This window comes from Ammospiza nelsoni, chromosome 2 (genome assembly GCF_027579445.1).
Source record: "Ammospiza nelsoni isolate bAmmNel1 chromosome 2, bAmmNel1.pri, whole genome shotgun sequence".
Classification (NCBI taxonomy): domain Eukaryota; kingdom Metazoa; phylum Chordata; class Aves; order Passeriformes; family Passerellidae; genus Ammospiza; species Ammospiza nelsoni.
In genome coordinates, this window is record NC_080634.1 from 40,629,105 (window position 1) to 40,650,133 (window position 21,029).

The 21,029-nt window shown below is 41.6% G+C and overlaps 2 protein-coding genes and 8 non-coding genes across 11 annotated transcripts in view; 1 reads left to right on the forward strand and 9 right to left on the reverse strand.

Moving 5' to 3' along the window:
* CEP295 (centrosomal protein 295) overlaps positions 1–8,025 on the forward strand; it is a 44,056-nt gene extending 36,031 nt beyond the window's left edge. The window contains exons 23-29 of the mRNA XM_059465975.1: positions 1,424–2,067; positions 2,688–2,858; positions 4,048–4,165; positions 4,924–5,130; positions 5,700–5,808; positions 6,321–6,420; positions 7,256–8,025. Coding sequence (XP_059321958.1) covers positions 1,424–2,067; positions 2,688–2,858; positions 4,048–4,165; positions 4,924–5,130; positions 5,700–5,808; positions 6,321–6,420; positions 7,256–7,303 — 1,397 coding nt within the window. The 3' untranslated portion in view covers positions 7,304–8,025. The remainder of the gene's footprint in view (positions 1–1,423; positions 2,068–2,687; positions 2,859–4,047; positions 4,166–4,923; positions 5,131–5,699; positions 5,809–6,320; positions 6,421–7,255) is intronic.
* A 267-nt stretch (positions 8,026–8,292) lies between these two features.
* TAF1D (TATA-box binding protein associated factor, RNA polymerase I subunit D) lies at positions 8,293–20,626 on the reverse strand. Of its 2 annotated transcripts, XM_059465977.1 has the most exons (15): positions 20,552–20,626; positions 18,511–18,759; positions 17,963–18,407; positions 17,530–17,705; positions 16,911–16,968; positions 16,322–16,609; positions 14,631–14,681; positions 13,284–13,413; positions 12,886–12,932; positions 12,027–12,063; positions 11,656–11,724; positions 10,169–10,472; positions 9,931–10,002; positions 9,038–9,113; positions 8,293–8,409 (listed from the first exon to the last, which is right to left on the reverse strand). In XM_059465977.1, exons 2-6 carry the CDS (start codon positions 18,744–18,746, stop codon positions 16,454–16,456), a joined length of 1,071 nt encoding a protein of 356 aa, XP_059321960.1. In that variant the 5' UTR covers positions 18,747–18,759; positions 20,552–20,626; the 3' UTR covers positions 8,293–8,409; positions 9,038–9,113; positions 9,931–10,002; positions 10,169–10,472; positions 11,656–11,724; positions 12,027–12,063; positions 12,886–12,932; positions 13,284–13,413; positions 14,631–14,681; positions 16,322–16,453. The 2 variants fall into 2 exon arrangements, with proteins under 2 accessions (XP_059321960.1, XP_059321959.1); XM_059465976.1 differs by lacking the exon at positions 10,169–10,472.
* Positions 8,865–8,994, reverse strand: LOC132070423 (small nucleolar RNA SNORA25). Its single transcript, XR_009417987.1, has one exon. It is a non-coding gene; the product is annotated as a small nucleolar RNA SNORA25 (small nucleolar RNA).
* Positions 10,149–10,278, reverse strand: LOC132070422 (small nucleolar RNA SNORA8). The gene has a single exon (XR_009417986.1). It is a non-coding gene; the product is annotated as a small nucleolar RNA SNORA8 (small nucleolar RNA).
* LOC132070427 (small nucleolar RNA SNORA18) lies at positions 10,985–11,116 on the reverse strand. Its single transcript, XR_009417991.1, has one exon. It is a non-coding gene; the product is annotated as a small nucleolar RNA SNORA18 (small nucleolar RNA).
* Positions 11,799–11,871, reverse strand: LOC132070420 (small nucleolar RNA Z40). The gene has a single exon (XR_009417984.1). It is a non-coding gene; the product is annotated as a small nucleolar RNA Z40 (small nucleolar RNA).
* On the reverse strand, positions 12,551–12,682 carry LOC132070425 (small nucleolar RNA SNORA1). The gene has a single exon (XR_009417989.1). It is a non-coding gene; the product is annotated as a small nucleolar RNA SNORA1 (small nucleolar RNA).
* On the reverse strand, positions 13,053–13,191 carry LOC132070421 (small nucleolar RNA SNORA8). Its single transcript, XR_009417985.1, has one exon. It is a non-coding gene; the product is annotated as a small nucleolar RNA SNORA8 (small nucleolar RNA).
* Positions 13,519–13,646, reverse strand: LOC132070430 (small nucleolar RNA SNORA40). The gene has a single exon (XR_009417994.1). It is a non-coding gene; the product is annotated as a small nucleolar RNA SNORA40 (small nucleolar RNA).
* LOC132070434 (small nucleolar RNA SNORD5) lies at positions 14,817–14,888 on the reverse strand. Its single transcript, XR_009417997.1, has one exon. It is a non-coding gene; the product is annotated as a small nucleolar RNA SNORD5 (small nucleolar RNA).
* Positions 20,627–21,029: the final 403 nt, after the last annotated feature.

The window sequence follows — 21,029 nt, forward strand, 5'->3', positions numbered from 1 at the left end:
AACTGCAGCTTATAGCAGGAAAAATTTTTTGAGATGTGCAGTTAAATTTTAATTAACTTGATATTTCATGTAATTCTAAAATTTCCAAATGCAGGTAGTAGCAATCTAAATATTTCTGCAGCAAGAATCAGGTGTTTCAGTGTTTCAAGATGCTCCAGCAAAAAGCTGAACAGGAACAGGAAACATGGCACAATAGTTTAAGTAATAGATGTAGTTATAATGCAAATGTTATTGGTCAGTTATATTTGTGACTTGCAAAGTAATAAAAAGTGCTAGAAGAGGCTGACACTTCAAGGTGTTGTGATTGCAGTTACAGCAAATGGGATTTAGGAAGCTCCATTCTAACTTCAAACTATTCTGTTCCTAAATTGCTTATAGACAGAATCTTTGTGGTTTAACTGCAAAATCTTCCCATCACTTAAGTGCTTTCATAATCCCAAACCAATTATTGTTGTGCTTTAAAAGGAGGGAAAAAATAACATAAGCAACAGCCTAAGCAAGTAAAAACTGTTTTAGATTGTTCAAGGAAGGCTAATATGCAAGTTCCTCATGCAGAGAATTTTCTGTTGATGGCTGATGTTGCAGTGTAATTCTCCCCTCCCCATTAACTGCTGTTTATCAGCAGACAATATTCTTTATTCATGTAAAACTAGATATTTTGTGTATCAAAGAATGCAGAAAAATATCTAAAGGAAGCCATTAAAGGTTTCTGTGGCACTTTCCATGTGTATAAAAAGCCTGGTGATAGCACAATGCTGGAGTCTGTGTAAGCAATACTAGCAAACTTAGGACAAAAAAAAAGTGATGTAGACAACACTGTTGTCTGTTTGGCACATGTTGTCCTGCTGAAATGCCTCCCCAGTAATTAATGTTGATACCCAGTCTTTCTCTTTGCCCAGCCTCTTCTGGGAAAAAATGGTATCTTGACTTCTATGCTCAGATAAAGAAAATAATTTAGCTTGCAATACTGTACCTTGTAGGAACAGTAGTCTCTGTTGCAGTTTGAATGTTGCTTTCTTCTTTGAAGATTTTCTGCCCAAGTAATGGTTTTCTTTCTGGTTTAGAGACTTTGTTGCAAGCCCAAGAGAGACTCAGAGGATTTCCATTTACAGAGTATAAACTGTAAAATGTTCTGGCTTCCAGTGTAGCTATGTCAGCACCATCACAAAGTCCATCCCTAAACATAGTCTAAGAAGCAGCAAGTGTTGTTTATTGAAGTTTTGTGTACAGTGGTGGAATAATTTTCTGTAATGTTAATGGTATTATGTTTGAGGAGGCTTTAGCAGTTTTTTAAGCAAAATGTTTCTTCCTTTTTACTAGACTTCTTGTTATACATTACCAAAAAGTCTTCTTATAGAGAGACTTAAAGTGTAAATTCTGTTTTGCTAGCAATAATTTTGACTTCTGACAATTTTCTAAACAGGATCTGAAGAATCTTTTCACCCACTGCAATTAGAATCTACTCTGAGTGATGACTGTCAGAATTCTGATCAGCCAGGGGATGTGAACATTGTGTCACAGAGACCTTTTGAACAAGCGCCTGGAATTAAAAACAGAGGCAATGAGAACTGTGTTTCACCTGCAAGTGAATATGAAGAGCTGTCAAGAAGTATGAGATGTATTAATCTCCAGTGTTCAGTGGAAGATGTGCAGAACAAAAGTCTGATTCACCTGGAAGAGCAAAAATCATTTTATCAACTAGATCCCATACCAGTTCCAATGGATGAAACTTTCCCTCAGCAGTTAGTAGAAGAGACTGTGTCTTCTGAAAAATTACCTTTGGAGGCATTTGATAAGAAGAAGGATGTGAAGCTTCCTGAAAAATCAGTTCATGTAGATGAAGTAAATAAAGCTGTGGAGCTGCATTCTCAGTGCAATATGGACGTGAAGGAGCCAGATCAAAGCTTTCCAGAAGGACAAGAATCTCTGAGGGTTCTCAGAGAAACCAACTTGGAAGACTCAGACATCCATTTGCACCCTGTTGTACAGCAGAACAGTTCTTTGTTCCAAGGACACGAAAAACGTTCTCATCCTGTGCCCAGAAGCTCATGTCATATTCCAGTCTGGGTGAGTAGAACAGATTTCCAAAAGCAGGGGTTTTGTTGTTGCACAAAGTTCCTTTAGGCCTTTAATATCTGAAAGCTTGGCAAATGTTGGTTTTGCAGTTCTAGTTCCTGCTCCTGGAGTTTTGCCCTACTCCTTCTTCCAGATCTTAGCACTGAGATAACTAGCAGTAGTTTAAATGGGCTGAGTTCCCACAATGGTTGGAGGAGCTGTAGCATCCCTACTGCATCTCCTTCTCTTAGCACCAAGTGATAGAGCTCATGCAGCTGGCTCCATTTAGAAGCCTGAAGGAGGCAAATAAATTACCCAAAGCATAAGCAAACTTAAAGAAATAGCATTGATGTAGCTTTAAAAAAAAATTTCCCTAGAATTAAGTAATTTAAGCTTACGGAGAGGGGGAGTTTTTGTAGTTGTTTGATTGCTTTGGGTTATTTGTTTCAGTTTTTCAAATTCTGATATACAAATGTTCTTTCTGTATTTAATTTACTGCTTGGGGCAGGTTTTCTTTTTTCTATATGTTAAATGAGCTTCCTTTTTCTGACAACAGATGTTGCTATTGCTGAAAATACTGGGTTTTTAAAAACTTTTTTCCTTACTAATGTCTTGATTAATTTATTTTCTAGGAGACTGAGTCAGGGCATGGTATTATGGAAGAACCTGAGCTCACTCTGGTAAGCTCCAATGACAGTATTGTAGAATCAGACATTGAACATCCTAACCAAGAGAAAATGAAGGAGGATGCAATGGATAACTCAGCATGTGTGGATCAGTCTGAATGTAATGTTTTTACTGAGGTGAGCATTATCTAATGTGATTCTGGTTTGAACTTAGTATTAATCACAATAAGGAGAGGCGCCCCTGTAGCAGTTAATCCACTGTTGAAAAACAAGCGGTTGTTGTGTTCTCCAAGTTTTGTAACTGCTTTGGATCATCTTGGCTTGATGTTGTGTTTTCCAGACAGATCGAATAGATCCTAAATTTGGGATATTTCTTAGTTACTACTTTGTCATACTAATCTAGATAGAGTTTGGGAAGACTTGCTGCAAAAAACAAAACCATCTTGCTGGTGTTTGCAAGACTGAACTCTATCTTACTAGTTGAAAACTGAATGAGAGTGTGGGATAAAATGACAACTACGGACTAGACAGGAAAAAAAAGGAGAATCCCCTCACCTTTGAGGATGGAGCCATACCAGACTGCAACAGCAGTTAGAGGGAAAATGAATCAGCTCTTCCTAGCTGCCACACTTAATTAAACTGTGGTGTTCTTCTTGCTGCTTGCTTCTGTAAAGCAAAGGCTGTTGTAAACTGCAGAGGGCTGGGCTGTAGTGAGACCATAGTTTGGGTGGTGAAGCACTGATGTAGAACCAGTGTCTGCAGTGTAGAACTGAGTCTGTTAGATGTACAGATTAGATCATGCACTAATTGCAAGAGCCATCTGGAGAATTGTGTCTAAGGATGGGTTTTTATCAGGTAGCAGATAGATGGGTGAGGTGGAGGTTGGCAGCTGGAGGCTGTACTGCTGCAGTGGGTGTCACCTGCCTCTGGAAAATGGGGGGAAAAGACAGAGCAGGAAGAGGGCGATGGGGAGAACTGAAGAGAGCAGGAGGAAAGGAAAAGAAATTGGATTTGCAGACCTGTATTAAGAACACGCAATTGAAATCTGGTGGGCAAAAGTCTTTAATGGATGTTTTTGGGGTTTTAGATGTTCTAGGGGTTTAGGGGGTGGGTAGGTTTTTTTTGTGGGGTTTGTTTTTTGGTTTTTTGTTTTGTTTTGTTTAAGTTTTAAAATGTTTTTAGAAAACAGCTTTTTCATCCCTATTACCAAAATCCATTTCTGATTTTTCTTTGCATCAGGCATAAAGGCAAAAGCATGTATTTTATTTGTACTGGGTCTAGGCTAGTGGTACAGTAGTACTGCTTCACTCACATTTGTCATACGTGTTAAGCATTTCCAATCCGATCACTGATCCATTTGAAACAGGAGAGAGAATTTTTGCCACTAACTCCAGATGCAGATGATTCAGCATTCGTAAGGCCTGACAGTTCTCCCAAAGCCCAGAGTCCCAACAAGAGTCACTGTCCATCACATCAGACTGCAGGTAATTATGTGGTTCTTCAATACACTGAAGTAGAAAGTATTTTTTTAGTATTAAAATCATCAACAAAATACACCTCTCATTTGGAAAACTCAGAGCTGCTTTTACTTAGGTAAGTGCATCCTGCTGTTCAGGCTTGGTCTGTAGTACCTTTGACCAAGGTTTAGTGTGTGTCAGCATTGACTTGTCTCTTCCTAGGCCAGGTTCTCTCTCATGAAGCTTCAGAATCTCTACCATTAAACTTGTTTGATTTTGTAATGACTTAATTTTGAAAAAATATATGCCATTTTCTGATTTGTTGTCATAATTTATGTACCTTTGTTTAGTTCTCATTTTCTGTTAGTCCCCCAAGTCCTATAACCAAAGACCTGTCCTTTTTCCTATTCTGATGGTAGTCTGGAACAGTAGTAAAATACTGACTTTTTGTCCAAGATGAGCTGCAGTAATGTAAAGGTCAGGAATTCACAGAACTTAATTGTGTTGAGGACTTGTCAGGTCTTCACATTTTGATGCATCCAGCTGCTTTTGATGCAGTATTCCTCACAGCATTAGTCTGGGCAGACCTGCTGACCATTACTGGATCTCATAGGTCTGAGCTGCTGCTGGTTCTGCAAGATGCCTCATCATTCAGTGCCATTCTCCTCATGCCATTTACAAAAGTGCTCAAGCTCAGCATTTTAGAAATACCTTGAAATAAATGCATGACTTATTGCTCATTGTTAAAAGTGAGAAATGTGGAGACTTTTCCTTTTCTTTCACAGTGATGCTGCTGGAATTTGCAGCTGCACCCAGAAGTTTACAAATATCTTTTTTAAAAAGAAAGCAGAATTTCATCCAGGAATCTCTGAAAAGAGTAGAAGCAATTAAAAATAAGGAGAGAGAAAATGAAAAGATGCAAGCAAGCAAGCTTCTAGGAGGGAAGTCTGAGAATCTAAGAAGCAGACAGAAGGAGTCTGGTCTTCTCTCTGGTAGGTTTATGTAGGGGGCAATACACAGCATTAGGTATCCCTTCAGTTGCTGTTTCATATCAAAGAATAGATTTTATATTTGCTGCATGTTTGCTATTGCAAACTGGGTTATTCTTTAATTTATTTTCTCAGGGAAATCAGGGAGGTTTGTTTTCCCTCACTGTCTGGCTGCCTGTGCTGTGAAGGCCTTTATTGGGGGCTCTTCGTATTTCACAATCAGCCCAGCTTTATCATCATAAGGTGCCTCTGTAAACCACAGCTGCTTATCACAGAGCAGCCATGTTTGGCAGGCTGGTGCATCTCTAGTGCCTGCTCCTGGGGACTTGGAGGTTGGCTCTGGAGAGCCATGGATGGCCCTAAGCACAGGCAGCAGCCTCAAGAGTGACACTGGAGGATTTATTTTAACTCAGGATGGCATCTCCATTGCTTCGTTCTGCTAGCTTGTTTTGGGTTTTGTCATGTCATTTAGAAATCTTTGAAATATCTCGTGCTTTTGAGTTACCTGAACTAGAGATTTAAATTTAGGATATACTTACAAACATATGTTTGGCTTCTTTTTTTCCCCGTAGGAAAAAATGGTGCACTTGCCAATCAGTTGAAAAAAGTAGGAGAAGTGAAAGTATCTTCTCCAGAGGATAGAAAGTCTGGAGAAATTGAAATGCACCAGCGGACATCCAGGTATTGCATGAACACAAGTGAGAGAATTAAAAAACAACCACAGAAAAAAAGTAGTTAATCTGTGTTCTGTGAAAGCTGCTGCTCAGTCTGTGCTCTTCAGTTGGACCCAGTGGGGCCTAACATTGAAGTGGGAGAGGAGCCAGGTGTGTTAGATGCAGGTACCTGCTGGGAAATGCCCATGCAGAGGTGGCACTGAGGAAGGTCACTGCTGGTGTCACCCTGCTGAGGCTGCTGTGCCACTTAATGCCTGACACAGGGTGAAATTTGATGCCAAGTTCACAGTTGCACTTGGGCACTTAGGAGCAATAACAGGCAACAAGTGCAGCTCTGAACAGGGAGATGATTTGTTTGATGCAGCTGAAAAAGAATTTGAAGGGATTCTGGATTACTGGAACATGCAAATTGCCCCAGCTGATAGCAATTGACCCAGGGCAATACCTTAAGCTTGTTAACCTACTTCATCTTTGCCAAGTCCTTCCTACCCAGACACTGATTTTTGTTTGTTTTCACAGACTTTATAATCAGCTTGCAGAAGTAAAAATCAGAAATGAAGAAAAAACAAGGCAAGAAACTTATGCTAAAAACAGAGAAAAGGCTAAAGAGTTTCAAAAGGTAATGATAGCTTGCTACAGTGTCCTCTTGCCCTTTGGTCTCGTGATTTCACTGAGCTTCCAGAGTAATTGAGATGTGGTGTGAATGGAGCTGAAATGGAGACCCTCAAACCATTCTGGATGTTAAATGATGCCATTGGTACAGCCCATCGAGGAATTTTCTTGTGGAAAACAACTGAGCTCAAGTTTTCTCTAAAAGGCATGTCTGCCTCAGGCTGAATTTTTTTGACCTGAGCTTGAGCAAAAAGGCTCCAGCTGCTGTAAAGTCTGTAGCAAACTAATAGCAGCCTTTTTCTTAGTCCAGACTTGACCAAATTTCTATTTTTAAGGTAGCATTCTGGGTTTGGTGGTTTTTGGACTGCTTTGACTACGCTAGAGAGGGTGAGAATCTGGGCATGCCCAAACTTGAAAGGTGCAAGAATCTTGGGGTTTTGATGGGAGCTGTTGGGGAACAGGGTTGAACAAAGGGCCTTGCGCTTGTCAATTCCCCATTTCCTCTGCTGCACCCCAGACAACCAAAAGGAAGGAAATGCTGGATAATCCTCACAGGCTGCAACTACTATGGTGGAATCTAGGCCCAATTGCTGCCTTTAGCCCTGACCAGCTCCCCTGCTTTGTGGTGGAATGAGTGGCTGCTCTTGTTACAGTGCTCTACAGATCCCTTCCTGAACAGAAAAGAGGAATATGACCACCTTCCCCTTGCCCTGTAATCTGTGGCCTCTCCAGACCAGCACTGCCCATTCCTGTTGTGGTTACAGGCAGTTCCCAGGCATGCTAGCTTTAGGGCAGCCACTTCAGCTTCAGCACTGTGGTCTCATGGCTTGTTGTATTTGCAGAAAATGCTGGAGAAACTGCGGGCCAAGAAGACTTGGAAAGCACCATGACAGGGAAAGACTTGGAGCAACAAGGGCACACAGTGGTGTTGGTACAATCCAGGCCCCTGAGTGCTGTAGCCTCAGTGGTGAATGGTGAAGCCATTTAGGAATACTCAGCTTTAAACACTGTGGTCCCCTGTTCAGAGCTCACCACAGGTGCAGATGGACTGAAGAAACAATGCTTTCTTCATTGTTTGTCTCAGACTGAGTTACTGGCCTGAAAGGCTTTTCTTATATGTTAATATTTCAAATAGATTTTGTAAGTAAGTTTTGTAATGTACATGTATAAAATGTTTTCAAATAAAGTTTTAAGGTTATTTGAATCTCTGGGGAAAAGGACCTATCTCCTGTAAAGCTGGATTTTTGGTCTATTCTTTGCACTGTGATTAAAGATTAGACGTATGGTTTCCTATAGTCACAAAGTACATCTTAAAGCATTTGAATGGAAGAACTAGAAATTTACTTCTTCCAAAGAGAGGTTTTCTACACCCGTTTTATGAGCTAAGCACATAACAATTAGGTCAGATTTAAAGCATAACTTTTTCTGTAAACTTTGTTATTAACAGGTGCACTACCAAGGGCTTTCCATTAATGCTCTTTCTGGTTAAAATGCACCTCAGCAAGTCATGGAGTAGTTGGTACTACAGAAGAGACCTTTAAAGGTCCTGTGGTCCAATGCCCCTGCTTAAGGCTCTAACAAGATCTCCCTGGTGCATTCTCTGCTCCAGGAGGGACCCCAGCTCTGAGCCTCTTCACAGGAGGTGAAGTGCTCCATCCCTGTGTTCATTTTTGCAACCTCCTCTAAATCTGCTTCAGGGAAACTCTTAGAAAGCTGATTTTTGATGATTTAACTCTACACTTCACTCATTTCTTTCAGTCTGGTGCAGTTGGCATGTACTGCAGCAGCAAACCATAAGACAAATCCAGTTTGTTAAATTCCATGGACCCAAGTGGAAGTTGTCTGCAAAATTCTGGGATTTTCAGTAGAGCACAGAGTAGCAAGTTAAAATGAATGTTTAATTCAAAAAACTGCAATAAACACGCTAGGGATGGTTCTTTCTTTGTCTGGAACAGCTGTGTTCTTTGGAGCAGGCTGGCATCAACATCAGCAGGATCTAAGAGAGGAAACATACCTATTAGCATTTTCAATCCAAATAAAAACTTTTCTAATATCCAATCTAAACTTCTTCTGGCACAAGTTGAGGTCATCTCCTCTAATTTTTGTTAATTGGCAGACCAACCCCCACCTCACTACAAGCTCCTTTCAGGTGGTTGTACAAAGCAGAAGGCTCCCCCTGTGCCACCTTTTCTCCAGGTGTAGCACCCCCAGCTTCCTCAGCTGCCCTTCATCCAACTTGTGCTCCAGACCCTTCCCCAGCTCCACTGCCCTTCTCTGCACACACAAACAGCAGCTGGGCTGCAACACTGCTCAAACCACAACTGTAGCAACCCTGTTCCTTAATGCTCCATGCTGCAAGTTCTTGCTTCAGAATGGAACTGAGTAGCCTCTCCTCCACATCACCATCAAAAAGCCCTGAAGGCAGCAGGGTAAGGCCCAACTACACAAGGGCTTATCTCCTCACAAATAGACCAGAGCACACACAGAGTGTCCACGGCATCCTGCAGAGGATTTCAATATGCGGTCACCGCGTTAAGAGCTGCTGGTTTTTCAGCCACGCAAACCCTCTTTGAAGTGACCTTCAATTTCTTTAAAGTCTCAGCCTTTTTGCTAAGTGCCCTTACCTTCACACTCACTTTGGCAGCTCCCACATGGTGTTTCTCATCCCTCTGACACACAGAAGCAACTTGGTGGCAGACCCTAGGAGTTAAGAGTTGGGTTTGGTTAGTACAGGGGAAAAGTGCACCTCGGGTGTAAATTACATGGAACAGCCTATGTCTCCTGGTTTTGTTTGTTTCAAAGAACCAACCTCTCAGCAGGAGCTCTGGAATTCAATCAACAAATCACGTAACTGGAACTTCTGCTCCCCTGTAGCTTAAGTGCTGAAGGTGCCCAAGGATATATCCCTACACCTCAGAATTTGCTTTTAACAGCAGCAGGGAGTATTGTGTCCTTGACCTGTGTTAAAGCTTTATGCCCAGCAGACTTGGTGCCACATCATGTGGCAGCACAGGAGTCTGGTGGATTTGCTTTATGGTCATGTCCACAGCTCACCAGAAACAGTAACATCCCAGCAGCCTTGGTAATGACCAGATACTCCTCCCACTGCTCTTACAGGACTTCAGTGAATAGCCCAGCTGCCCATCTTTTCCAGTGAAGGACCAATCAATCCTGCCAATACACAACCCAAGTTGTGAACAAGCTCCAAGTATGGCACAAACTCTAAGTACTCAGGAATTCCTCACAACCAACAGCAGAGTTAATTCGGACACCCGTACTACAAATGGCTGCACAACTGCTGAAACATTTTGAAGTATCAATAAACACAGAAGAATGACTCACAGATGAGTGATCTCCTCAGATGCTGCCAAGATCTGCAGTGATAACTACCCAGTTATCTCTGGTACTCACAACCATTCTATACTTAGTTCTACAACAGCTTAGTAGTTCCCATGTTCAGTCATACAAAGCTAATACACCATGTAAAATCATATGGAACTAGTAACTGAGTGCTTACCTGTCAAACTAATTGCTTCCATCGTTTTAACTCAGGGCAACTCAATTCACTTCATTCTGTATCCTCAAGCACCTGTTAGAAAGAATTGAATGCACTTGCTGAGTTCCAGAGGCCAGGAGACAGTTTTCACACAGATAATCAAAATGAAGACAAATGAAAACAGCCATTTTTATTTGTTACATGAAAATAAGTACACTGAAATTCCTTCAGAGGTTAGAGATTGTTTCAGCAAAAATACCTGGTTTAACAGGCACAGCAGACTGGAAACCAAGGATGCCAAATGCTGCACTGCTTTTTGACCATCTGCCCACCAGGAGGAGGCTGCTGGGTGCACAGACCTTTAGCCACCACAGCTCATTCTACATTTGAGCTTCTTGCATGCACCAGAGGGTGCCAGGCAGTAAGAGGTACTCTCCACAGAACTGCCATGCAGCTGAGAGGGAGAACAGACTAACAGGAACAGCAGCTTCAGAATTCTCTTGTGTGAAGATTTATACTTTTCCCCGAGTACTTTGCTTCTTTTACTTTGAACTCCTTTTTCTCTAGAACAGAATGCAGGGATTTTAACAGTATAGCAGTAAACTGGCTGATCTGCTCAGAAATTAACTCTTTAAACCCCACACTTCAAGAAATTAACCAAATATTGCTGCTTAATACGAAACTGTGGAGCATCCTTATACAAAAAAATGCAGCAAGTTTATGAAGTTACTTTTTAACAGACATCGAAGTGCTCTCTTCTTACCAACAGCCACTGAAACAATAATAATCACTCCTGCATGATTAAAGGGGGGAATTGACTGTTTCAAGCCATCCAGAAAACATGCAGCAAAAAAACTGTTGCAAGTCAGGTGCCTACACAAAAACCTGGGCAAGAGACAAAGTTCAGCCCATGTAATTCAGAATGTCAGTTGCACCTGAAGTCCCAGAACACACTGACTTTTTACTCCAACCAAGCTTTTCCATTTGAATCACTTTTTGATTTGTATTCCAAGCATGTTGCAGTACACCTAAAGGATAACACTGGGCATCCTGCATTCTCAGATTGTACTCTAAGATTTGTCTTGCAGTTTTATCCCACAGAGCTAACAGGTAGTTAAGTGGGTAAAGCCAAACCACAAGTTTATTCTGTGAGGCGTTTCCAACGACATGAACCTACAGGAAAGATCCCATCGGGATAGACCTCAACACTTCTGGTGCCATAAATTAACACAAGAGATGATAAATCAAAATGAAGCAGACTGGGAAAGTACTTGGTACAGATCACAGAAAGCGTCATTTCATGTTGTTTCAAGACATTCTGGGGAAGGAAGAGGGTGAGATACACTAGCACATCCTTCATATTAGCAAGTTTTTAATTACAAGTTAAGTTACCTGAGAAGCAAACATCAATGGGAATTATCTACAGAACTCTGCAGAATCCTCCCTATAAATTTCCTACTGAGTGTAACTTACTGGTCAATGCAAAACTGTCAGTTTAAGCAGTCAACCAGTTCATCTCGTTTTTGACTGAGGAATTTATATGAACATTCCTTGGCCAAACTTAGGTTACAATAAATTCTTCCTTTAACAGAATGAACAATCCATTAAGATATAGTAGTGTAAAGTTGAATACAGTCCCTGAACTTTCACAAATCAGTGAGCTTGGTCTGAGAGACTCCTGACCTACTGAAGACCAGAGCCCCTGAGTCTTTAAAGTATAGGCAGAACTTCTGATGTCACACTAACCCTTGAAGCAGCTTCAGACTTTGTGAAATGGCAGCCTGCATTTCTTTCTTCTTCACTTTCCCTAAGTACCTGCAACCAGAAAAGAACAAGTAAAGGTACAAACCAGCATACAAATCAGCAGAACCTACAACAGTATTAAGTAAATTTGTTCAGAAAGGCTCTTCTCACTCACTCTCTTCAGAGCAGTTGAACATTTTGCCAATCATCACAACAATATTCTAACAGCATTCTAAAGTTTGGGGAAAATAAGCTCTCATGTTTTCTGAAACACTGCATTTTCTCACTAAATGAGGAGCAGCAGTATAACCAGCTCACCAAGTTAGACAGGTGGCTGACCTAAAACACGTAAAAAAAAAGTGACACAAACTTACCAAGATGCTAGTTCAGACCTGACATCAGGTGCACTTCCTAAAGCAAAATAAATTGTTGTATGTAAGTAATACTTCTAAGTTTCCTCAGTATTTTAGCAGTTCATCAAGACTTGAGTGCTTTTATCTCAGTATGAGGCCAGGCAGAGTAGCCCAGTTACACTGGCTGAATGCTGATGACACAACAGAGCACTTTATCTGCCATCACACCACAGCCCAGTTCATCGCACAACTACCAACAAGGCCCAGCTGCAGCTGAAGTGACTGGAGCACTGTGGCACAGAAGGTAAAACTAAGGGAGGTACCTCACAAAGAACGCATGGAAGAGACCATTGTACAACACCTTAAAAAATATGCTTTTAATAAACCATCCACAGGAATTGAGCACTGCAAGTATTTTTCTCTACCTGCTAATTCTACTTATAGTACACAGGATACAGAATTGAAGCACATTAACTCACATTTATGCTTAAATTTCATAGTAGTTGCATTTTTAAGTATGTTTGCATAACTGTCCCACTAAGTGAACTTGTTACAGGTCTCATTGTCACCACTGCAATTATGAGTACAGTGAGGAAAGCAGAACCTGTTACTCTTCTAGCCACGTTTTCCAATTCAGACACACTGCAGGTTGTGTCTAGCTGCTGAAGAACGAGGCATAACAACTCCACAATTAGAATGGCCTGTTTTTGAAACCTAGCCAGGTAACTTGGAAATAAACCTGTCTCTAGTGGTCATCTGGAGCGTGGATTTTTGTTTTAAAATAGAATACTTTTTTTTGTTGTCAAAAGGCAACCAAGAAGACTTGAGCTTTTATCTTCATACAACTAGGAAAAAACCCAACTGTTTCCTCGATACTTACATCTGAGTAGAGGCTTTCCAATATGTTCCACACATCACAGGAATGCCCTTTTAAGAAAAAATATTTTGGAATAATGTCATTAGTTAAACTATACTTTTATCCTGTAACAGTTTAAGAGTTTTTTGATGTTATATTTGAAAATCTTCCCACTAATAAACACCAAATCTACTTGTTTCAACAGAAATACCAAGTTTAACCAGCACATCTGCATGAAAACCAACGATGCCAGCTGTTGAAATACTGTAGCACTGCTTTTTGAACACCTCATCAGGAAGACACTGCTGGGTGCAGATACCATACAGTGCACAAATTAGTCTGATTACTTGCTGTGGGAATAGCACTAAACTGTAGAAACCCAGTGGTCTTATGCTGAAGCTCAGGAGAAACACAAAGCTCACCTCTTTTGCTACCATGCTGCACAGATGTCCACTGAAGTGAAGGATTTGTGAATCAGGTCAGCAAACAGCCATAAGAACTCAGGAGATCCCCAAGTAGTTACAACTGCTGCTGCAATGTGAGTGTGCTCATCTACAAAGAAAGAAACAACCAAACTACACTTCTGAAAATTCACAACACCAAACTCTCAATTGACCAGTATTTGAATGAATTAATGCTATTTGAGGCCATGCAAATGTTGTCCCTTCATATAAGTAACACAACTAATACATTCATCAGCTGTGGGTTGCAAAAGAAGGGTTTTTTCTAAGCACTAGGTTCCAGGTTTTTTGTCTACAGCACAAGACAAAACCTGATCAAGTGCTGGAACAGACTGAACACATTTATTTTTTTTTACTATTTTTGAAACAGCATTTGAAGCTACTTCCCAACCGACTACATACTTACTGTTAGCAGCAGCAGAGGCTGACAGTCACCACACTTCCCAGTCTCAGAGACAGGTAGCTTGAACCAAGGCAATTGTGGTGAGGAGCCCAGAACCACATACATCCTCAGAACAACATACACTGTGCCAACCTGATGTGCCTCCTAGTGCAGTTCTCTGCCTACAGCCATGGCCAAGTGAGGTGTCTGCTCCCATCCTATCACTCAACAATGTTCTTGTAAGGTTTCACTACTTGCCCACCCTCAACTCAGTGTTTCCCATGTCTATGGAGTTTTCCTATGCTGTATCCTTACTAGGTGATTTCTTCCATGCTATTCCCTATGTTGTCCCAAGCCATGCAAACTTGGCAACATCCTACAGTAAGAAGCCTTCACAGCCATGTACATGCTAGACTACCAGCTGCTCTCTGCTGTCCCTCCTTGTTCTTGCAAGAGATATGAATTAAGATGGAATTTTACCCCAGGGAAGCCACCAGAAAGAAGCTGCAGCTGTTGATACACCCTGGTACAGAAAGTGTGGGTGAGGCACCACAAAGACACTGAGGGGAAAGTAGTTCCTCAACATCTTCAGCAGAGACAATTCCAGGCAGTGTTGTCTAAACCAAATCAGATAAAGCTGCAGCATTTGACAGAAATGGTAAAGCTTTTGTTTTTTTAAAAAACTGCACTTTGAACTATTCAAAAACTCAAGTTTTTGTTCAGAGAGGCTACAGGTCAGACTGATGAAAGGTATGTAGCACTGAACTCATACCCAGGAAGTTTCACACTCACAAGCTGCTCAGCTGTGGAGCACTGTAATGTGTTTATTTTAGCTATGGAGCACTGCCTTTTCAAAACCTTTTGTGAAATAATGCAAAAAAAAGCTACCTGAAGGAAACAAAACTGAAAACCAAGTAACATCTTACCTTATGCAGCAAGAAAACCAAGAGGTATTTCCTCTTCCAAAACAATATAAACTAGAAGAGAAAGAAAAGCGAAGTGATAAAAACTGTCATATACAGTCAAATAACTGAAAACTACTTAAAGCTAGATTTTAACAATCAATTTAGCAGCTGTAGTAAGTTTGATTTTCATGTATTAATTTATCCAATTCTAATCAGAATCGAAACTTAGTTCATTTCTGAGTCACTCAGCAGTTGAACAGCTGAATTAATCACATGACAGCAGAATGAACAGGACTCCACATACCCCTCACTATGCCCTACCAAGAACCCCACTCCTAGATCCAGGATGAGTCTTTCAAGCCTTTAAGTATTTCTCAGGGAGACACCTAAGAGTTACATTTAGCCATTAATTGTGGACCAGTTTTAGCTGTCATCTTTAAATGCTGAAGGGTAATTTCTGCAGACTTAGAGCTACCAAAGCTGCATTTGGGAAACTTCCTGCCAGAGGTCTGGGACCTTAATTCAAGCATGTCAATAACACAGCTCGACTTGCTGCTCATAATACTGAGCACCTACTGCAAACCTCCTGAGACTGTCAGTTCCATCTGAAGGAAATTTAATCAGCAGACAAAGCCTTTTTGCTCCTTCAGCACAGATTACTTTTACCTGCTGAACAACTGTCAGTTAGCTGCTGACACCAATTTGGTTAAGACTACCTGAGTAAGGCTGTGAGGTGACTCCTTATATAGTTTTCCTTATTCCCAAGTAAACATTTTAAACATTTACTACTTCAGCTACCAAAACTGCTGCAGGAGAATTCAGCGATATTCAGACCATTTCTAAACACTAGCCATGTTTCCTACTGACTAAAACACCTTTGAGAAAGGTGTTTGCAGCTGGGGCAATGCCTGGCAAGTACTGTTAATAAAGAGCTTTTAGCTTCTGCTAAGTCATGTTCACATCAGAAGCTATTCTGGACAGAGGCGAGAAAGAGAGAAAAAGTAATTTTTAACCCAAGATTCACTATATTGCTAGTTATTTTTACAATAACTTACAACTTCAGATTATTGTATGAGATTAAGGAGCAGAGAATTAGTTTTCTGAGAGTTTATTCCACATGGAATAGACAATCTCAATCTCAATCATACAAAATTGGGCTTTATTATAATTCAAATACATTAACATAACATTTTTTAATAAAGTTTTGTCAAAACTGACCAACCACTTCTGCATTTTTATGATTGGCACTTGACTTGCATTAACCTTTAATTCTTTCTTCAACCCTTTAACTTTTAAAGTATTTCAAGCCTGCACCCCTAAGACAGAAAAACAATCTCCCAAGGACCACCCACAAAGAAATCAGCTACGAAAGAAAGGCATCTAAACTGCCCTTTCAACTTAAGCATACAGATGTATGCATACTTTTTAATGTACACTTGCATTTCTACATACACATACTTTTCTATCCTGTGCTGTTGTTCCTTTACAATACTTGGAACTTGTCTTCCCATTTTGATTATGTACATTCTGTGATCCATTGGTTAACAGAAGTCACACTGCAGAAGCCAGAACTTCACCAAGCTCATCAGCCACTGAACCAGGAATATTATACTCCTGATAGAGACTAGCCCAGAAGACACTTAAAAGCTGAGCATGAGGACAAAGTTATTCTATTTTTGTCACTGTCTCAGACACAAGCCCAATATACTCACAGTAAGCCAAGTGTGCCTGGGCAGCTGGGTGGAGAGATGAACAGTGACTCCAGACCAATGCTTTAAACCAAACAGGCCCATGAAAATGTATCTGAGGAACAACCACTGCCACCTCGCTGGTCCATCTGCTGTTCACCAAGGTGAGCCTTGCAGAGGCACAGAGTTCTCTTCAGCACCCTCTTCTTCATCCATTATTTCAATCACTTCAGGTGGTTTGGCATGTTTTCTTCGTGGCTTTGACTTTTTTTTTTTGGGAATTGTGCTGCTTAGAATGAAAGAGCTGTTCTCCTAAGAAAATGGAAGACAGAAGTAGTAACAAGTTTAGTTTTGAGATATTTAAGATTTTAGTAGTAAATGTGCATATTTTAAGAACTCTGCAGGGAACTGCAGAACTCCTATACACTTCAGCATTACACTGAAGAGAAGTGTGGACAATCAACTTCCTTCTGCTTTAACAGATCAGAATTCAGAGGTCACACAACTCTGGATCTCAGCTCAAGAACTAAACATTGAAGACATTATCTACTAATTCTTTAACTTCAGAACAGAAAAGCCAGAATGTTTCTCAATTTAAGGAGTGCTTACTTACCACTACTCTGGCATCAAGGTGTTCCTGAGTATCAGAATTCAAGCTGTCCTGATCATCACTGAAATAAAAAAATTAGATCAAACTATGTACTTTTATAGAACCTTAAAATGTGTTAACTACAAGCCCTTAAATGAACAGTAGCTGAAAGACAGCATTGTACCTTTAACACTGTCTTTTTGGCTTTCTAAAGGTTATCAGTGTATTTACAATAGCAAGTATTCTTGCTGATTTACTGATCTTTTTATTGCACTAAGCTAATTGCTCAACCCTGAAGACCAAAGATAACACTTTGGTTTTTATTAATGTAAAAAAGTAATAAATTATCCTTTAGTATTTGGTTTAGAACACTGTAGTTTATTTGGGATAACATTAGAGGAGTGCATTTCAGCAAATACTTTAATTTCTACCAACAATTATCAGTCTTCAGATCAAATTAAAAATACTTCTTTCTGTGAGAACTATTAAGTCACAATCTACAAACACATAATATCCCAAGGGGTAGAGTGCTTTGTTCCCAAAATAAACAATGCTTTCAAAGGTTAAAAGGACAGGGGAACAACAGAACTTGATACACACATTTATATGTTCATAAAGCACAAAAAAGCAAAGATGAACTTACTCTGTCTCCTGAATAGGGGAAATGGGGCCTTCATCATCTAAGTACTTGTGCTTCCGTAACACCATACACTCTTTTTCTAAGTCATCACTGGCCTGAAGGGCTTTTAAAGCTTTTTTAAGATGTTCTTCATATTTAAGCACTTCAATATACTTGAAATATCCCTTTGCAGCTGCTTGCTGTAGGAAAAAATACTCAGGTAAGACCTTAAAAGTACCACTATAAAAAATTTACATTATGAACTGATGTAACATTCTATCAACACCCATATATATTCTTGCAGTGTTTGCTTTAAAAGGTATTAATTTTACAACATCAAGTATCCTGTTTAATAGAAGCAGAATCTGTTTTATTCTTAAAGAAGCACAACAGAGCCCATTTCAATTCACAATTTTTAGACTAAGTAAATATTTATCCCACATAACAGAGGACTTACCTCATAGCCAAGAACCATCTTTAAGGGAATATGTTTCTCCCCATAATATTTTTCAACAAAAGGGAATTGAAAACCTCTGTCTAGGAGCCTCCTCTTTTGTTCCTGAGGTGAGGCTGTCAGTGGGGGCCTCCCCGTGGGCATCTGGGTGCTCTCATACTTTTTCTTGCTCTTCCGTGCCTGTATTTTGTATTTTCGGTGTGCGGCGGCTTTGAACTTCCTTCCCCTGAAGTGATAGGCAAAAATGGCCTTCAAATTGAATTTAGACTTCTGCTGCTTGGGAACTTCTAATGATTTCCCTGGACTTTGGGGAGACAGGGAAGAATCTGAGGAGCTTTCATTGTCAGGTACCTCTGTACCAGATTCAGCTTGTTGCCATGAAGATTGAGATCGCCTTTTCTGCTTTGTAGATGCAACGGAGCACTCAGGACGAGCAGCACAGACATCACTGAAGAAGAAATAAGTATTTACTTTCAAAAGAAGGTTCACTTTTATGATACATTACACAAGTTCTCCACAGGAAAAATTCTGGACTAGAGACAAAAGCTTACCTTTCTGAATCACTGCTGATCAGTAAAACCTCAGCTGAAGCAGCTGATGCTCTAGACGTGCTGTTGGGATGATCTGCAGACTCCTGAGGAGCAGCTGCCTTCTGCCTTGACTGCTCTGTTCCTGTATTCCTTTGCCATGAGCACACCTGGAATGGCTCCTCCTGCTGGTGGCTGATCAGCTCCTGGGCATCAGGGTAATCAGAGCGTGAAGCCTGGGACTCATCTGTATCAGTCATGTTTCAGTTTGCTCTAAAAGGCAATGAGAATTCAAGAAACTAAAAAAAAAATGTACATTAATCAGGCAACAAACTTCCTGCTACTCCACTCATGATCACAGGGTAAACTTAAGAACAATCTTGAGGAAACTTGAGCAGAGATTTTCCTATGAACCATGACCAGTTACATTTTTCATACTAACATTGAAGTCACAGCCACTGAAGATAATCACAGCATAACTGAGATCAGAAAATTTGTGAATCTTTGTAGTTCAGCTCTTGCCCAAAGGAAGGCAAACATCAGTGGTGCAACAGATTGTTCAGAGACTTACTGAGCTCAATTCTGAATATTTTAACCCTCTCTACTAGGGGAGAGTTTGCCTCCAAACAAGCACGCATACACATAGCCAATGGCGTCTTATACTTGAAAGGATATTGCAGTTTTAAGTCATACATAAATATTTACTTCACTGTCATTTAAAACCTTTAAATTAATCCAAGATAGTGTCATCATGAGAAGCGATGCCATTTTCCTTTCGTTCTTTTGTGAGCTCTAAGATACCTAATCATCTCCTGCTCTCAACAATCCACCACCCATTTATTTGGCTATCAATCTCCAGAGACCAGCCTCAGAACTAAAATGTTAATTTTCACTTGAATCTGCAAGACAACACAGTCCAGCTCTTTGGTGGCCCAAGTCTATACAAAAAGGACTGTAACACACAACAAAGGAACTTAAATTTTCCTCTGTATGAGCCCAAAGCTATTTTACCTGTTAATCATTTACTAGCCCTGTAGACTTGTATCTTTCTAATTTTACTGTGCTTTTTAGAGTTTTACAAACTCATCATCATACCCATTAATATTTCAAATGTTATTACACAGTTCAGCATCTGAAGACACTAGAGCAGTTTATACAATGTCCTCACATAACCTGCAGCACATGATCCTGAACGCACATGCACATCAAAGGATTAGACCCAGTCAAAATTTAGGAAAGACAGGTCCCAACTGACCCACCTGATCTCCTTCTCTGACCAGTGTATGAGGCAAAGGCTGTGGATGCTGTCTGCCTGCACGTTAGTAAAGCTTTGGGACAGCATTTCTCACAACATTCTCCTGGATTAACTGGCTGCTGATGGCTTAGATGGGTGCACTGTTCACTGCATGAAAAACTGGATGGATGGATGGATCCCGAGAGTGGTGCTGAATGGAGTTATATCCAGCTGGTAGCTGGTTTTAAGTGATGTTCCCCAGCAATCAGTGCTGGGGCCAGACCAATTTCATGTCCACTGACATGACCTAAAAAGGGGATTAAGTGCACCCTCATTCAGCTGGCAGGTGACACCAAGCTGGATGGGAATGATCTGCTGGAGGTCAGGAAGGCTCTGCAGAGGCGCCTGCACAAGCTGGATTTCACTGAAGCCAACTGAGTGAGGTTCAACAAGGCAAAGTGCTGGGTTCTGCACTTGGATCACAGCAGAAAAGGCCCTGGGGGTGCTGGTCAACAGTAGCCCAGTATGATCCCAGGTGGCCAAGAAGGCCAATGGCAACCTCGATCAGCAATGGTGCGGCCAGCAGGAGCAGGGTAGTTACTGTCCCCCTGTACTCAGCACTGCTGAGGCCACACCTCCAATCCTGTGTTCCTTTTTGGGCCCCTCACAACATGAAAGACGTTCGTGGCAGCTTTGCTATGCCTTTGCAGGCACACTGCTCACGCTGGCTCACCCCTGGCCTGACAAACACCAAGCCCAGAAACGAAACCAACCCACGGCATGGCCAGGACAGCAGTGCCCCTGAGCGCACAGGCCCTGCCGGGTACTCACAAGGCGCAGCTCAGCATCCTTCGAGGTCTCTGCCGCAGCTCTGGCCTGCAGCGCTGGCACAGCACGCAGATGCCTTAGGGAAGAAAAGCAACCATGTAAACTTGATGAAGGCCTAACAAAGGCCGGACACACCCGTCGCCAGGCTCGGCTGCCCGCAGCGCCCCAGGGTCGGCACCGCCGAAGGCCTTTCGAAGGCGGGCAGGCATCAAGGCATCACGGGCCGGGGACACCCCGGGACACCGCTCCGCGAGGCCCCTCACCGACCGCCGCCACACGCCCCAGTCCTCGGGGCACGACTCCACACCGCCCGGACTGTCCCTCCACCCCCGGCCACCGCGGCTCCGGGCCCCGGCAGCGCGGATGGCGGCGGATCCGCCCGCAATGACCGACTGACCTGCGCCCGCCGCCGCCCCGCCGCAGAGGGCGCGCAATGGCCGCCCCGCCCCTTAAATAGCGCCGGGAGCTCGCGAGAGGCGCG

What these genes read in the sequence shown, in the direction of transcription:
- TAF1D (XM_059465976.1), bottom strand. Translation starts at nt 18,746, where the DNA reads ATGACTGATACAGATGAGTCCCAGGCTTCACGCTCTGATTACCCTGAT. An exon ending in AGATGGTTCTTGGCTATGAG is followed by an intron (nt 17,706 to 17,962) that starts GTAAGTCCTCTG and finishes TTTTTCCTACAG; the next exon opens with CAAGCAGCTGCAAAGGGATA. An exon ending in TCCCCTATTCAGGAGACAGA is followed by an intron (nt 16,969 to 17,529) that starts GTAAGTTCATCT and finishes TTTTTATTTCAG; the next exon opens with TGATGATCAGGACAGCTTGA.